This window comes from Arachis hypogaea, chromosome 10, assembly GCF_003086295.3.
Source record: "Arachis hypogaea cultivar Tifrunner chromosome 10, arahy.Tifrunner.gnm2.J5K5, whole genome shotgun sequence".
Classification (NCBI taxonomy): Eukaryota; Viridiplantae; Streptophyta; class Magnoliopsida; order Fabales; family Fabaceae; genus Arachis; species Arachis hypogaea.
The window spans coordinates 115355023-115371384 of record NC_092045.1 but is presented as its reverse complement, the minus strand read 5'-3'; the positions used below and the strand labels follow the sequence as shown (position 1 = coordinate 115371384).

The following is a 16362-nucleotide window of genomic DNA, read 5'->3' as shown; positions in this document are numbered from 1 at the left end:
CTCACAAAAACACTAATATTTATAATAAATTTTAAGATTTTTTATGTAGAATTTTATATACTTTATATGTTTAGTTTTTTTTTTAAATTTAATTTTAAACTGGTCGAAGATCAATGAATTGGTTGAATCTCTATTCATTTTTACAGAAATTTGATTTTTAAAAATTAATTAAAATGATGGAAAATTAGTGTTTCAAAATATTTTTTTATAAATATATTATTTTAGAGAAAATATAGGAAGCTAATGGAATATTTGTACAATGTGTACAATAGAGGTTTAGGAGTATTAGAGATATAACTATTAGTGTTACTTTTTGGGATGAGTGGTTTCATGACTTGAGATGTTTATTATTTCTAGTACTCGGATGGTTTTTTTGGATAGTATGAATGATATTCATTTTGTAACTCAATAATCAATTGTACATATTGTACACATAAACCATTGGCTCCTTAGTAGTACTAATTATTTTATTATATATCTTATTTAAAAACAATCAAATCCTAATTGAAGTTATAAATTCTTAAAGTAAAAATTCATATGTAATTGTCTTTTTATGAAGTTAATAATTAAAAATTATTAAATAATTTGATATATTTAATTAAATTATTATCTAATAAATTATAATTATCAATTTCTTAGGAATAGAATTATGTATAAATTTTCACGGATTTTTAAATTTATAGCAGCACTACCAACTAAAAAATAATACGATTTTTAGAATCTCGAATATAATTGATGCATTATCCTTGCTAGTTGAAGTTTGCACCAAGCTAAGGAGGTAGAAAAAAAATTACAAGTTTAATCATAGATGAAAATTTAGGTGCAGTTAATTTCATATAAAATTGATAGTTAAAAACTGTACTGGTAAACTTCACGTAGATTTTACTATACTTAAATTTTCACCATTAATTATGAGTGGAATTTAATTGATGAACATAGTGTTGTTTTCTCCACGCTTTTTATTTATGCTTGTTTGTGTTGTTACCCTTATAGCAAGTTATTAACACTTGCCTTGAAGTCTCATCGTAAAAGCTTGCAAGGACAAAAGAATTTCCTTAAGATCCTCCTTCGTATCGGAATCAACTAAGTCGCCGTCCACGTTGAACTTCCCCGGTGGCCGGTGAGCATTCATGTAGAACTCCGGTTTGTTGATGAAATGGAGATCAAGGACCACTCCGATTTGCCGGAGATGGTACTGCGCTCTTCTCCCGCCACCCACGGCGCTTACGGCCGCCGCCGCTTTTCCTGCCCATACATTTGGTGGTCTTGATCCCCAGTCTAGTGCATTCTTCACAATTGCTAATACCATAAACACAAATAATGGGAGTTAGTAAATAAATCACCTTTTGATGATTTTTTTTGTAAACACATAATAGTATATATATTTTAAGGATAGAAATTCACGTAAAGTTGTTTTTATATAAAGTTGTTAGTATATTAGATAATTTAACATATTTGACTTAATTGTTATCTAACAATTTTTAAATTTTAAATTTTATATATATATGAATACAATTATACATAAGTGTTCACCTAATTTAATTTAAGATAGTTGTCAATTTTAGTATCAATAATGTGACATTAATTTTTTTATCGTAATAATTCAATAAAAATTAATGGTTTAATTACTCTGTTGATTCTTATAATTTTGTGAAATTTTTAATTAGGTCTTTATATTTTTTTTCTTTTAATTGGGTCCCTGTACCAATTTTTTTTTTTAATTAGGTTCCTCTTGGTAATAATTGGCTTAATTATATAGGGATCCAACTAAAAAAAATGGGTGAAGAGACTCAAATAAAAGAAAAAAAATGTGGAGACTCAATTGAAAAAAAAAATTGGTACAGGAATCCAATTAAAAAAAAGTATAAGAATCTAATTAAAAATTTCACAAAACTATAGGAATCAACAGAATAATTAAACCAAAATTAATTGCATTGTAGTAGATAATCTCATTTCTCATACAGTAAATATTAACCGAATAAACAGAATGAAATGGCAGTAACATTATCCATATCATGTCTATAGGGAGCCAATGGTCTAAGCGTACAATGTGTACAATGGAGATTTAGAAAGTATTAGAGATATGACCATTAGTGTTACATTGTCCTGTCAGGTTACGTTTTTGGGATGAGTGGGTTCATGACATGGTATTAAAGTTCTAAATCTAAAAGGTCAAGGTCCGATCCTTGGTGAATTCCAAAATTAACTTAAGTTTTTAGGATGAGATGTTTATTATCCCTGACACATTGTACACTTAGGCCATTGGCTTCCTAGCACTACCCTAAAATTAAGATATTATTATCCTTATGATTACGGAAAAAGAAAAATTGATTAAAGAATAAAAAAATTGCGTGAATAATCGGAGTATAATAATTTCTATATTATTGTATTTAATCATAATGCTTGTATTTCTCTCTTTCAAGATATTAGATGATTAAATCAAATATTTTTGTGGTGAGAATTGAATTAGAATTAGAAAAATAAAATTCTTACGAGTGACAGAGTAGTTGTAATCAGGGGAAGCAAAGAGACAGCAATCAGCTTCTAGAATCTTCTGCCGGAACTCTTCCACTTCTGCCGGAAACCTCCCGTCCACTTCAAGATCGGTATTCAGCATCGGCAGCGCCGCCGTCTCCACGTATTCCACGTGGAGCCCTTCGATTTGCTCCTTACTTAGTTCTATGGCTGTATGATATCAGAATTTTTATAACAGAAATATTAAAAATTATATTAAATATATAAATATTTATATATTTTTTTATTAATTTAAATTTTAAAAAAAATAAAAAAAATGAAGTACCGGCACGAATGAGGCCTCTGTTATAAGAAGCTTTGCGGAGAGAACCGCATATGGCAGCAACTTTAATGACTGGTTTCTTTGAAATGATTGAAACTGCAACTTCTTTTTCAATTGCTTCTTCCTTCTCAATCTCACCATGTTTGCTTCTCTTGCTGCAATTTGGATATGACATGGCGTAACTACACACCAAAGAAAGGGAAGAGAATAATTGATTATTTATATATATACTATGTTTGACCCTTTGATATTTTTTGGTGTTTTGACTTTTGACCATTAGTAATAGATCATGCATGCATGCATTGACAAGAGTCTTCATAGTAGAAATTGTGTAAGGTTCAACCACTAGGTCAAATGTGGCTGCTGCTAGGAATTGAAATTCATGATTTAGACAACAATACAAATTTTAAACTGATTTTTTTTGTGTGCAGTGATATTTTTCAGTTTTACAAATGAATAATCTGTGTGAATCTAAACTTGATTTAAGATTTATTATTGGATGATGGGTTGTGACATGTAAATGCAGGATTTGAATTTTCGGTATTTACTTAAGTAGACGAAACTGATCAGTGAATTGATTACTCGACCAATCCAAATTGGTTAATTTTTAAATTGATTATTCATATAAAAATATTTTTATGTGAATATAATATTAAAAATTATTAGATAATTTGATATATTTAATTTAATATAACATGTATTTACGTATTAGTTATCATCTTCATATAAATATATCTTTATATAAATAGTCATTTTTTTATTGTCCACTTTAATTTTTTATTTTGTTTCTAACTTACAAAATGAATTATTTTAGTCTCATTTTAAACCATTAAAATTTACTAAAAAAAGTATATATAAAATAATATTAAAAAATAAAAAATAAGAAGTAAATTGACTACGGAAGACCAATTTAAAAATTTTATTCTCTATATAAAGCCAATTATCTAAGGAAAAATCAAAGATGGAATATCGTAGGGTGGCTCATTGATTGTTCTAAATCTTCTAGAGGTGTTAGTCAATTGCTATTCTTTTTATTATTTTATATTTATCCATTTATTTATATATTTTGGCAAATAATCTCTTTACCATTTGAATCTCTAATTAAAGGTTATAGGAAAAATTACTCTTCATTTTGTAACATCTCTCAGACCGTCGCAAACTAATTCCCATTGCAAGTTAACACTTGAGCACAATAACATCTCAAATAATTGTATTATGTGAGAGGTTACCTGATAATTATATTAATTTGATTGAACTCGAGGTTTTTTTTTTTTTTTTGCTCAGTTGATTTCTCCAGCTTTTTTTTTTTTTTTTTTGTGAAGGCTTTCTCTACGGTTAAGTCTACCCTAATTGAAATCAAATTTTTTTGGACAAGGCTTAGTTGAAATATTTATATGGTTCTATTTGCTATCTTTGGGCTTTATTTATCTCTACTTTTCTTTTAATTTTTGTATTTCAAAATGCATTGTTTGACCAAATTTATTTTGTAATGTGTGAGACTAATATTATGTCCAAACAAATTGATTCAGTCCAACCCAAATTACAAAAAACTCATATTATTACCAAAAAGAAAATTACAATAAAAAAAATGTTGGACGTCAGCAATTTTTAGTAATTTTTTTTGCCAATTTTTAGTTATTTTTTGTCATCGTTTACACTGAATATAGATATTAAATTATTTTTACTCAATAAATTTTATTAATTATTGTGTGCAAACTTTAAAAAATATGAATGCAAATTATATTAATTTATTGCTTTTTGAAACTTTTTGTTATATTTATTATTATAGTATATGAAAACAGTTCAACAGAGATCATTAGTTTACTTAGAACAATATCAGATGAAAATTAATATTAAACTACTGTGATAAAAAAAACTTAATATTAAATCTAAGAAGAACTACTAAAATTACAAAAAATTGCTAATCTCCAAAAATTTCTCTTAAAATATTAGTTTATAAATAAATTAAAGAAAGTCATATAACTCTTTTTTTATTTTTAAATTATACAAAAAAAATTCTTTTTGATATATATTATATAGAATTGGTTACCAATTTTTTCCATCAATTAAAAAGCACATATGTCATAATTTTTTTTAAATAATTATAACAATTAAAATTAAATTCATATTTTAGCTAATTAATATTTTTTGTCCTAGCTAATTAAATATTGTTATTGATATTAAAAGTTTAAAACTCGTTTTTTATTTTTGTTGCAGGACCCATTAACCAGAATTTTTTTTGAGTAAAGTATTGTTTTTGTCTCCAACGTTTGGGGTAAATCTCAAAATTGTCCCTAACGTTTCAATCGTCCTATTTACGTCCCTAACGTTTTAAAATTGACTCAATGTTGTCCTGCCGTTAGGGATCCGTTAATAAAATTAATGGTGGGACAAAATTGAGACGATTTTGAAACGTTAGGGACGTAAATAGGACTAAAACGTTGGGGACAAAAACGATACATAGAAATAAATTTTAATTTTATTCTTCAATAATATCAATTTGTTACTGTACGTAGTATTCAATTATTTTTAATCATATTTACATTTAATCACCTTATTTTCATTCTAAATAAATTTATTTTTTTAATTTTACACTTAAAGTAATGTATTTTTATAAATAAATAAATTTTACACTTTTATTCTAAATAAATAATGTAATGTGATTAGAATGAAAGTGTAAAACTATAAAAAAATATAAGTAATGTGATTAAGTAATGAAAGTAAAATTACATTATTTATTTAGAATGAAAGTATAAAATTTATTTATTTATAAAAAATTATATTACTTTAAGCGTAAAATTATAAAAAATTAATTTATTTAGAATGAAAATAAGGTGATTAAGTGTAAATATGATTAAAAATAATTGAATACTATGTATAATAAAAAATTGATATTATTGAAGAATAAAATTAAAATTTATTTCTATGTATCGTTTTTGTCCCTAACGTTTTAGTCATATTTGCGTCCCTAACGTTTCAAAATCGTCTCAATTTTGTCCCGCCGTTAGTTTTATTAACGGATCCCTAACGACAGGACAACATTGAGTCAATTTTAAAACGTTAGGGACGTAAATAGGACGATTGAAACGTTAGGGACAATTTTGAGATTTACCCCAAACGTTGGGGACAAAAACAATACTTTACTCTTTTTTTTTTCGAATCAAAGACCAACTTATATACAAAGAAAGGTCCAATGCAACATGAAAAAGTTCTCTTTTATTGTGCCTAATCAAGCCAGCTCACCGTAGCTGGCGAAATTGCTTCCCCAACGTAAAGACAAAATAGTAGAGGTGTTGCAAGAAGAGTTATTTTACCTTTCCTCACCTTTTTCATTTCCTATTTTTACCAACACCAAACCCTAAATCCTAATTTCACCGCAGCCTCCCACCGCTGCCTTCTTTGAAACGCCATCCACTGTCACCTGTCAAGAAACTGCAGTGCGCCACATCGCTCAGAATGGAGACAATGTTCCGTCGCTGCTCCACGCTGCACTACTGCCTCTCTTCCACGCCGCATCACTGCCTCTCTTCCACGCTGCACCGCTGCATCTCCATCTCCCCTGAAGCCCGCGAAGTGTCGTCCCTACCTACGCCCCTGCTCCACACAGCGACACCGTGCCTCTGTTCCCAACCGCCGCGCGTTCCAGTCGTTAGTACCCCCTCCCTCGTTTCATCCGAATTCACCTATTACATTTTATCTCAGAAATTAAACCCTAATTCGTGCCTTCTCCATTTCTCCTCAGTTCACTCCACTGCCACGACGTCATCACTCCACTACCGCCGCGTCCGTCGTCTCTCCATCACACTCGCGTCGCCATCGCACCGTCACACTTGCATCGCCGTCGCACCCTCACACTCGCATCGCCGTTGCGCCGTCACACTCGCGTCGCCATCGTTCTGTCCTTCAGTCTCTCTCTCTCAGCTTCATTCTTCAACTCTAAAACCTCCAATGATGATTGACCTAAAACTCATCAATTTCAGAATTCAGTGCCATCTTTCAAACTTTACAAATGAACCACAACTGAGTTCAACTTCTCATTGTTGCATTATGAAGAGGCTTTTCTGCTGATTTGGTATGTGGATTTTTTTCATCGAAGCTCTTTTTGTTGCAAATTGTTCTTTATTTTGTGGTTACTGAAATATATAATGCAACAATTCAGAAGGTCTGTGACTACCATGTGTTGGGCCAACCGTGGGGAGCTCTCGACAATCGGGGAGATTTCGGGGAGGAATCAAGTGAGAGAACATAAGATGAGAAGACACCACATCCAACTCAAAACCTTAAGGTGTCAAGTTAATGGGTCTCTCATCTTTTAAACTCCTCACTCTTCCATGCTTTCTTAGATGTGGGACTAACTTCAACACTCCTCACACTTGCAACACTAACAATCTCCCCCTCAAGTGTGAGCCTCCACATCAAGCATCAACTCCCCTCTAGCTCCTCCACCACCATGAGTATTCGTCCATCACACCGCCGCAAAACACCGCGGGACACGCCGCCCGGACCACCTTTGCCGGAAAGACTTTCGATGCTTCACCTTGAATACCCCTTAAAACCACCAGACCGATTAACCATCAGCTCTGATACCACTTTGTTGGGCCAACCGTGGGGAGCTCTCGACAATCGGGGAGATTTCGGGGAGGAATCAAGTGAGAGAACATAAGATGAGAAGACACCACATCCAACTCAAAACCTTAAGATGTCAAGTTAATGGGTCTCTTATCTTTTAAACTCCTCACTCTCCATGCTTTCTTAGATGTGGGACTAACTTCAACACTCCTCACACTTGCAACACTTGGACGAAGAAGTTTCTTGCAGCACTTGGTTTCAAGCAAGACCGTTATGTGTTGTTGTGTGATAGCCAAAGTGCTATTCATCTTGCCAAGAATTCTACTTTTCATCCAAGATCTAAACATATTGATGTTAGGTATCACTGGATACGGGATGTGTTAGGTTCCAAATTGTTGGAACTTGAAAAAGTTCACACTGATGACAATGGTGCTGATATGATGACAAAAGCATTGTCAAGAGAAAAGTTTGAAACATGTTGTTTGATCGCCGGAATGGCGAGGGCCTCCACCTAGTCGAGAAGGGGGAGATTTGTTGGGTTTTTTCTCTCCTTTGTGAGGCCCAAGCCCAACATTTTGGGGGTGTATTCTTGCACCCTAGTGTCACAACCCTAATTCAGTTTTTTGAGGTTTTTTTTGAGTGAGAGAGAATAGCCACCAAGTCAGAGAGAAGAGAGAAAAACAGAATTCCCGTTTTTGCCCAAAGCAGTAAATTTCAAATGGCAGTTTCTCAGTTGTTCACCGTTGGATCGGCTTGACATTTAAACTGAGTGTTCTTATCATCTTTTTCTTCATTCTGATCGGTGGAGATGTTGATTGGAGGTTTGCAGTAGGAGAAATTGGTTTCGCAAGAGAGAAATTAGGTTTTCCGTTTTTACACAGAGCAGAAATTTTGGAACGGCAGTTTCTCATTCTTTCACCGTTGGATCGACGTGAAATTTGAACTGTAGATTCTTCACATCTTGTTCTTCATTCTGAACGTTGGAGATTTTAATTAGAGGTCTGCAGAGGGAGAAATTGGCTTCGACATCAGCTTTGTTTTTTGGGTATATTTCATCTTTTTGCCTATTATTTGTGAACTTTGGTGCATTGATGTTTTGGCTGGTTATATGCACGTTTTTTGTGCTTTGTTTGAGACTCTCTTGTATCTCATTTGATTATAGTGGAGCTATTTCATTAGTCTGGACGACCCGTGGTTTTTACCTCTCACATTGAGGGGGTTTTCCACGTTAAAATCTTGGTGTGTTCTTGTTATTGCTTTACTTGCTATATTTGCTTGTTATAGTTGCTGTCATATTGTGTTGTGAGTGCTTCCATATTGTTCTTGTGTTGGACATTGTTGTCGTTTCCGCTGCTAGGCTCTTTCACCATGGACTTTGTTATTTTGTGCAGGCGAACCAGGAGACAGTTCAAAAGGTCTGTGACATAGTCAATAAGCAATTGGCACTGCCAGAGAGTTAAAGTGTCACTGGAGAGTCCAAGTTTGCTGCCCTTGGAGCTGATTCTCTTTACACAGTACTTTCACATTTTCTTAAACTTCATCTCTGAATTTATAATAATCGCCATTCTTGATTGTATCTTTCATCTATGCATGTCTTTGTTGAAAATTTTATATGTTATCAGTCCTTTTCATGGTACTCTCTCTCATTATGGAGGGATGAGAGATTCTTTAAAATGAGTAACCAGTGATGGATTGATTGAGAATAAGAGGGGTTTTTGAGTTCTTTAAAATGAGTGAAGACAGCTTGTTCAAAACAGCATCAACAAAGGAAGAGAGATAAGCTCTACCCCCAAGTTTTGCAGCCATGATTGAGACTCAAGTTCAGGAGGTGATGAGATCAGAGCAAAGAAAAGAAAGAAATAAAAGCTTAGGATTAATATATTTTTATAACATAAGCAATAAGCAATACAATCAACAATTCAGCCCCTCGTAAAAAATTATATGTGATTCCTTTTTTCTTTTTTAATTTCTGCTTCATTCTATAAGGTTTCAATTTGAGATTGGCAATCTTGAAATAATAATAAGGAATTGTTTATTTCAAAGATTTGTCATTTTCATAGGTCATGAAAAATAATCATAATGTAATATATTAGAACAGTTAATGTAGATATAATATTAATGATTGACTTATAGAATAACTAAAAATGTGCTATGTGGCAATTATTTTAATTAATAATGTATAAAAAATATTAAATCAGTTATTCAATTGCTGTTAGTTATGGTGTTAGAAGATCAAGATATTTTATGCAGATCCTTGTCCAGAGATGTTTATGTAAAAGGAGTCATTTTTTTGTTTTTTCAGGATTGAAGTTTTGCAATTGAATATGGCCAATGTGCTTTTGGAGAAAGGGATTGATTTGAATGCAGAGGATGAAGAAGGGTATGCTAATATATCATGCACAAATACATGAAAAATTCATAGAGAAGCTTTTGTTCTGATGTGGCAGAGGTTTTGGTGAAGAAAGGTGCTGATGTTGAAGCCAGGAGTAAGAAGGGTATCACTGCTTTTGTGCTAATGTGGTTTGTCCATAAGAGTGAACTCGTTTCACTGCAGCTATTGTTGCTTGTGTTCCAACAAAAGTTCACATTGAGGGAGCAGGTGAAACAGAATTCAAGATATCTCCAACTGAAATTACAGATGCTATGAAAGCAGGATTGGATCAGCCTATAATGCCAGAGCCTGAGGTATTCAACCCTTCTTCAAATCGACTTCTTGACTTGTTAGTTTATTCTGATTTCACACTTGGTAGTATTTGGTTTTCCCCCACTGACCTGTGACTTGTCTTCGGCACTGCGTATTTGATATTTGGTTATGCTCAATGTGGTTATGTCACAATAATAGCTTTAACCTAAGAGTGGTGGCATTATCATAACTTTTTGCATTCCGTATATATTTCTATTTTGACATGACTCACAAGAAAGCTGCATGTGTCCTCATTAAAAAAGCAATTTTATCCTTTGTTGTTCTCATCTATCTTGTTGCTTCTTGCGACTCTTTGTAAGTTTGTTAACATTTTCTTTAACTAATTTTGATTCTTTCTTTTGAACTTTCTTGCCAAGGTACAAGGGCTCTAGGATGATGATAGATCATTATTGTTAGCATCTTGGATTTTTTTTATGTTTATCATTTGATTTGGAAGATGTCGTGATTATATTTCTCTTTCTGATTATTTTGAATTTAAATTTAAAAGGTTTATCAATGATCTGATAAAAATGTAGAAATTTCCCATTATTTTATCAATCCTTCTTTAGGTATATAAAAAGGATAATTTTGACATAATAGATGGTGAAAAGTAGATATGTGTGAACCTCTCAGTAAATTTGAATAATGAATACATCTAATATTTAGTACAGGGACAGTCGAGCAGCTTGCCTTTGTTTTTCCTGCTCATCTCAGTTGTTCATTTCTGTGTTTTTCAATGTTGATATAAGATTGTTGCTTTATTCGTACAAAGTGACACCATGCTTTGGTTAATTAACCAGGATGAAAAACATGAAAACAAAGGAAAAGATGAGAGCTGTGAAGCTGCTGAAAGCGGTGCATCTTAAAGTGAAGATGCAACTGACGAGGTAATGGTTGGCTTCTGGTTCTTTTTTCTTTTGCAAAAAACCTTAAATATACCGAGTTATTAAGAAGGGTCACTTTAATTTCTAAAGTTAATAATTTTTTAAAAATGAGTAATCTCGGTGCATGTTTGGGCGCAATTATTTTGTTAAATGAAAAAAGATCTTTTTTATTTTTTAACGTGTTTGGCAAATTTCTAGTAGTAAAAATAAAAGCACTAGTAAAATAAAAAAAAGATATTTTTTGAGAAGTTGTAATTTACAATTTTTTTAAAAGATTTTTTTCCTTAAAAAAAGATGTTTGTCATGTAATAAATAAACAAAAAAGTATTTTTATATTGTTATACCCAAACATAATTGATAGATAAAAAGACATTTTTACATAAGATATCCAAACATAAAATTACTTTGACTTCTCTATAAGATCTTTTAAAAAATGATAACTCGAAAAAAGATCTTTTCTTAAAAGCTAACCCAAACAAGCCCTTAATTCTCAACAAAAAAAGTATTTCCAACTTTAATTCCATAATAATCCAATCAAATAATAAAATAATGAAGAGTTATATTCTATCTAAAATGGGGTTGAAACTATTGATAATATTCTATCTAAAATGAAGAGTTGTGATGAAGCCATCCTTCAGAATTTATGAAATTCATATTTGTCATCATATTAATAGTCTCTAAATCCAACTTTGTAATCCAATTTATTCGTTTTGAGGTATCATAACCTGGGCTAAAATTGACATATTCATAAAAAATATAAGGTTATCCCTGTAAAAAAAAATTAATATTTTATACGATCGTTCAATTAAAATCATGTGTTTACATAACTTTTTATACATAACTATAATTCTTAAATTATTAACAACTAAGTCACGTTGACATTGTTGCTTTAAATTTAACATGAAAATAATACTATCAGCTAATTAATTAAATGTATTATTGTTGTGTTGGCAACTAGAGAGATGTAGTATAAATGTGATTGGAAGGGTTTTAGGAAAAGGGTTTGTAGGATATATTACATCACAAGGGAGAACAAATTCAATTGATTCAAATGGATTTGTATTTAAGAATTGCAATGTTTTTAGAAATGGTTCTACTTTCTTGGGAAGACCTTGGAGACCTTATGCTAGAGTTCTTCTCTACAACACAAACATGACCAACATTATTCAACCCGCTGGTTGGGACCTATGAGATTGCTCTCAACATGAGTAAATGTTGATAAAATATTAATTTTTTTTTACAGGGATAGCGTTATATTTGCTGAATATGGCAATTTTGGAGTAAGTTTTGATACCTCCAAACGAGTAAATTGGATTTAAAGACGATTAATATGATAACAAGTATGAGTTTCATAGATTCTGAAGGATGGCTTTATCGCAACTCTTCATTTTAGATAGAATATTATCAATAGTTTCAACCCCATTTTAGATCGAATATAACTCTTCATTATTTTATTATTTGATTGGATTATTAGGGAATTAAAGTTGGACATACTTTCTTGTTGAAAATTGAGATTACTCATTTTTAGAAAATTATTAACTTTAGAAATTAATTCTATAAATATTTATTCATATGTTCTCAGTCTTAATAGTTAATATTATTCTGATTCCATTTAAACTTTTTAGTTACTTTATTTCTTAAATGATTATGTATCTGTATATCTAATTATATTTTTTATCTAATTTATTAATACAAAATATTTAATATGTTTTATATAAATAAAAAAGACATTAAAACATTTAAAAATTAGTTTATTTTAAATATTAATAAAATATTAGGATATGATTATAATTTAATGCTAAATTTTGTTTTAAAATCATCTTTTGAGGCAAAGTTATCCTTCTTTCCTCGTCTCTCTCATCAGCACCCTTAACCCTAATCCTCCCCATCACTCTCAACCCGTCACCTCTGATTTATTTTAATTAAAAAATCCAAAATTTGTGAAAAGAATGAGAAAAATCAAAGAGCAAAACCAAAACCTGTGAAGAGAAAGAGAAAAAGAGCAAAAATCTTTTGTTTACGCTCCTAGTAGCTTTCTTCTTGTTTAGTTTTGAATATTGGCACCGTGTTGTGTTATTGTGTTGATCACTTCTCATCTATTTTGAATTTTATAAGGATAAGTTGTTTGAAAAAAAAAATACAAGTGAAATGAGGAAGAGGATATTTTTATCCGAAAAATAGGAAAAAAAAACGATTTTAAAATAAAACCCAACGTTAGAAATAATTTTGAATAAAAAAAATCTTAGGAATAATTTTAATTTTCAGTAAAATTATAGAGATCAAAATTGTTATTCACCCCTTATTTATAACATTCTTTACATTTGTTAATGTACTTATATTTTACTTGTCCATAACATCTTTTGATTCATAAACATACTTAAAATTAGAGGAAAGACATACACCTAAAATTTATAAGTAGCCAACATATTTTAAGTATGTTATATATTATCAGTCATATATTATAACATAAACAAAAGAAACTAAATTTTATATTCTCTATTCAAAATTAAAGTCATAATTGTTTATAAAAAAAATTTAGACGAGTAGTTTTTATGTTTTCAAAAATCAATAATTATCCAAATATTTGAAGAAGCAAGCGACAGCCATCCTTGAGGTCCATGATGGGGGGAGAACATGGCCTGTTACTTACAGTTTTGGCAAATTCAATTCTGGATGGAAGAGATTTGCCAAAGACAATAGTTTGAATGTTGGGGACATTTGTGTTTTTGAGCCCACCAATCCCAAAGACCTTTATTTTAAGGTATCCATAGCTCAAATAAATGGCAAGCTATCAACCAAGATCATTCCACAGAGAGGTCTTAGACAGGGAGATCCCTTATCACCCTATTTATTTATTTTGGCTGCGGAGAGTTTTACTATTCTCATGGAAAAAGCGAGGAAGGAAAATCTTATATCAGGAATTAAGCTTGCTCCAACAGCACCGGTCATTACTCATCTTTTATTTGCTGACGATTGTATTATCTTTGCAGGGGCACAAGAAGAGGAGATTTATCAACTTATTCAGGTTATAAATAAGTACACAGAGGCATCAGGGCAGAAGATCAACATTGACAAATCTGGGCTGATTTTTGGAAGGCAGGTATCAATACAAAGGAGGGTGTATATTGAGGAAATCACTGGAATGGCAACATGGGAAGATCCGGGAAGATATCTAGGGCTACCAGCAAGATGGGGAAGATCCAAGAATAAGGCTTTGGAGTGGATACAAGAGAAGATGCTGGATAAGATGCAAGGATGGAAAGAAAGATTATTAAATCAAGCCGGAAAGGAAGTGTTAATAAAAGCAGTAATACAGGCAATTCCTATCTATGCCATGAATATCATAAAATTTCCCAAATCCTTCTGTAAGAGAATTGAAGCAGCAATAGCCAGATTCTGGTGGAAAAGCAATGGAAAGGAAAGAAGCATTCACTGGAAGAGTTGGGCAAAAATGACTAGGAGCAAAACAAATGGAGGTTTGGGATTCAAGGATTTAGAATGCCAAAACATAGCACACCTGGCCAAACAAGCTTGGAGGTTGTTAAAAGAAGAGGACGCTATATGGGTTCAAACGCTAAAGGCTATTTATTACCCGAATTGCAGCCTATGGGAGGCGGATATGGGAAGGAACGCATCATGGATATGGAAGAGCTTGCTGGAGGGAAGGGATTTTCTTAGAAGGAACGGAAGATGGAGTATAGGGAATGGAGCGGAGGTTGATGTTTGGGAAGACAATTGGGTAACAGGGCTAGGAAAGTTGGAAAGAGACGGAGCAGGAGGTATTAGAAAAGTAAGTGAGCTGATTAAAGAAGGGGAGGGTTGGGACAGGAACAAAATTGAAGATATATTTCATGGAAGTATAGCTGAGCTAATAACTAAAACTCCAGTTAGCTTGATCAATAAAAAGGATCATCTTATTTGGCAGCACAGACATGATGGACAATATACAGTAAGAACCGGTTACCATGTCGCTAAGGAGGAGAAGGAGTCGAAGGAAGAGGGAAGAATATGCAAGGCTTCAACTAGTCAGGATTGGAAGGAGGTTTGGGAAGCTATATGGAGACTACCGGTGCCTCAAAAGGTTAGGATGTTTATGTGGAAAGCAGTGAACAGATTTCTGCCAGTCAACGCGATTCTACATCAGCGGAGAATTATAATGACGCCCACATGTAGCATATGCCAGAAAGAGGATGAAACAATTGAACATGCGTTATTATTGTGTCCGTGGACTAGAGCAGTATGGTTCGGATCAAGCATACAAGTTGTGCCTACAGCCTATAATGTAAGAAGTTTTGGAGAGTGGATGATGGAGAAAATTAGAAGAATAAAGACCGAAACAGGGAGTGAACAAGGAAAAATTTTATGCAAAATTGGATATTTGTGTTGGTGCATTTGGAAAGCAAGAAACCAGCATATATTCCAGCAAACAGAAATCAACCCACAAAAAGTAATAATCCAATCAGAATACCTAACAGCAGAATTTTACAAGGCAACACAAGGATCTACTACAGCAATCATACCAGATACAGGCAGAGGCGGAGTGAGAAAGAGAATTACCTGGAGACCGCCGCCAAAGAATAGGCTGAAAGTGAACACAGACGCAGCTTTCCACAAGGATACGGGTCAGGCAACTCTAGCAGCGGTAGTTAGGGACTGGCAAGGAAAAGTCATCACTGGGACAACATTAACATTCAAGACAATATCACCATTAACAGCGGAAGCTCAAGCATATAGAGAGGCACTCATTCTCATTAAGAATCTTCAAATACACAATTGCATAATTGAAACAGATAGCTTACCTCTTGTTCAAGCAATCAAGGCGAGAACGCCTATAGCGGAAGCAGATGCAGTCATGCGGGATATTTTTCAACTGCTGGACGAGGCTCCAGATGTGGGAGCTACCTGGACTCCAAGAGATGGCAACAAACTAGCTCACCAACTGGCAGCGATGGCGGCGGGAAATTATCTTGGGAGACAGTGGGCAATGAACCCACCTAATCAAGTAAGGAATATTATTAGATCAGAAGCAAGTCTCGTATCATGTCAACATATTCAAGAAACCCAGATTCAAGGAATTAAGACTCTAGCCAGTAACAATTCCATTTCAACCAGCCTTCAAGATTTGCAATTAGAAGAGAGATTACCTGGAGGGGTGGAAACGGAAACCCGGGACAAGCAACCAGTGAATAGCAAGGAGAAGCTTCGTCCTTCTGCAGCGAACCTGGCCACCAACGATAGCCGCAAAGCATCCTCCGATAGGACACACAAAGATCGAAGAGGAGGCGAAGTAGACCGGGCAGAATCACAGATGGTGGGATGCCGGAGATGGGGTAACGACGGTCAACCCATGGATTCACCACAGGCTTCACGGCAACTCTAGTGGAAAGCTATCGAGGGAGGAGTATCGCGTGGGTCGGCGATTGGAAGGA

General features: G+C 33.0%; 1 protein-coding gene across 1 annotated transcript; it reads right to left on the bottom strand.

Moving 5' to 3' along the window:
- Positions 1 to 779: 779 nt before the first annotated feature.
- On the bottom strand, positions 780 to 15757 carry LOC112716977 (NADPH:quinone oxidoreductase). The gene is made up of 5 exons (XM_025769053.3): positions 15733 to 15757; positions 15491 to 15606; positions 2801 to 2979; positions 2494 to 2685; positions 780 to 1299 (listed from the first exon to the last, which is right to left on the bottom strand). Exons 3-5 carry the CDS (start codon positions 2970 to 2972, stop codon positions 1001 to 1003), a joined length of 663 nt encoding a protein of 220 aa, XP_025624838.1. The 5' UTR covers positions 2973 to 2979; positions 15491 to 15606; positions 15733 to 15757; the 3' UTR covers positions 780 to 1000.
- Between the last annotated feature and the right edge of the window lie 605 nt (positions 15758 to 16362).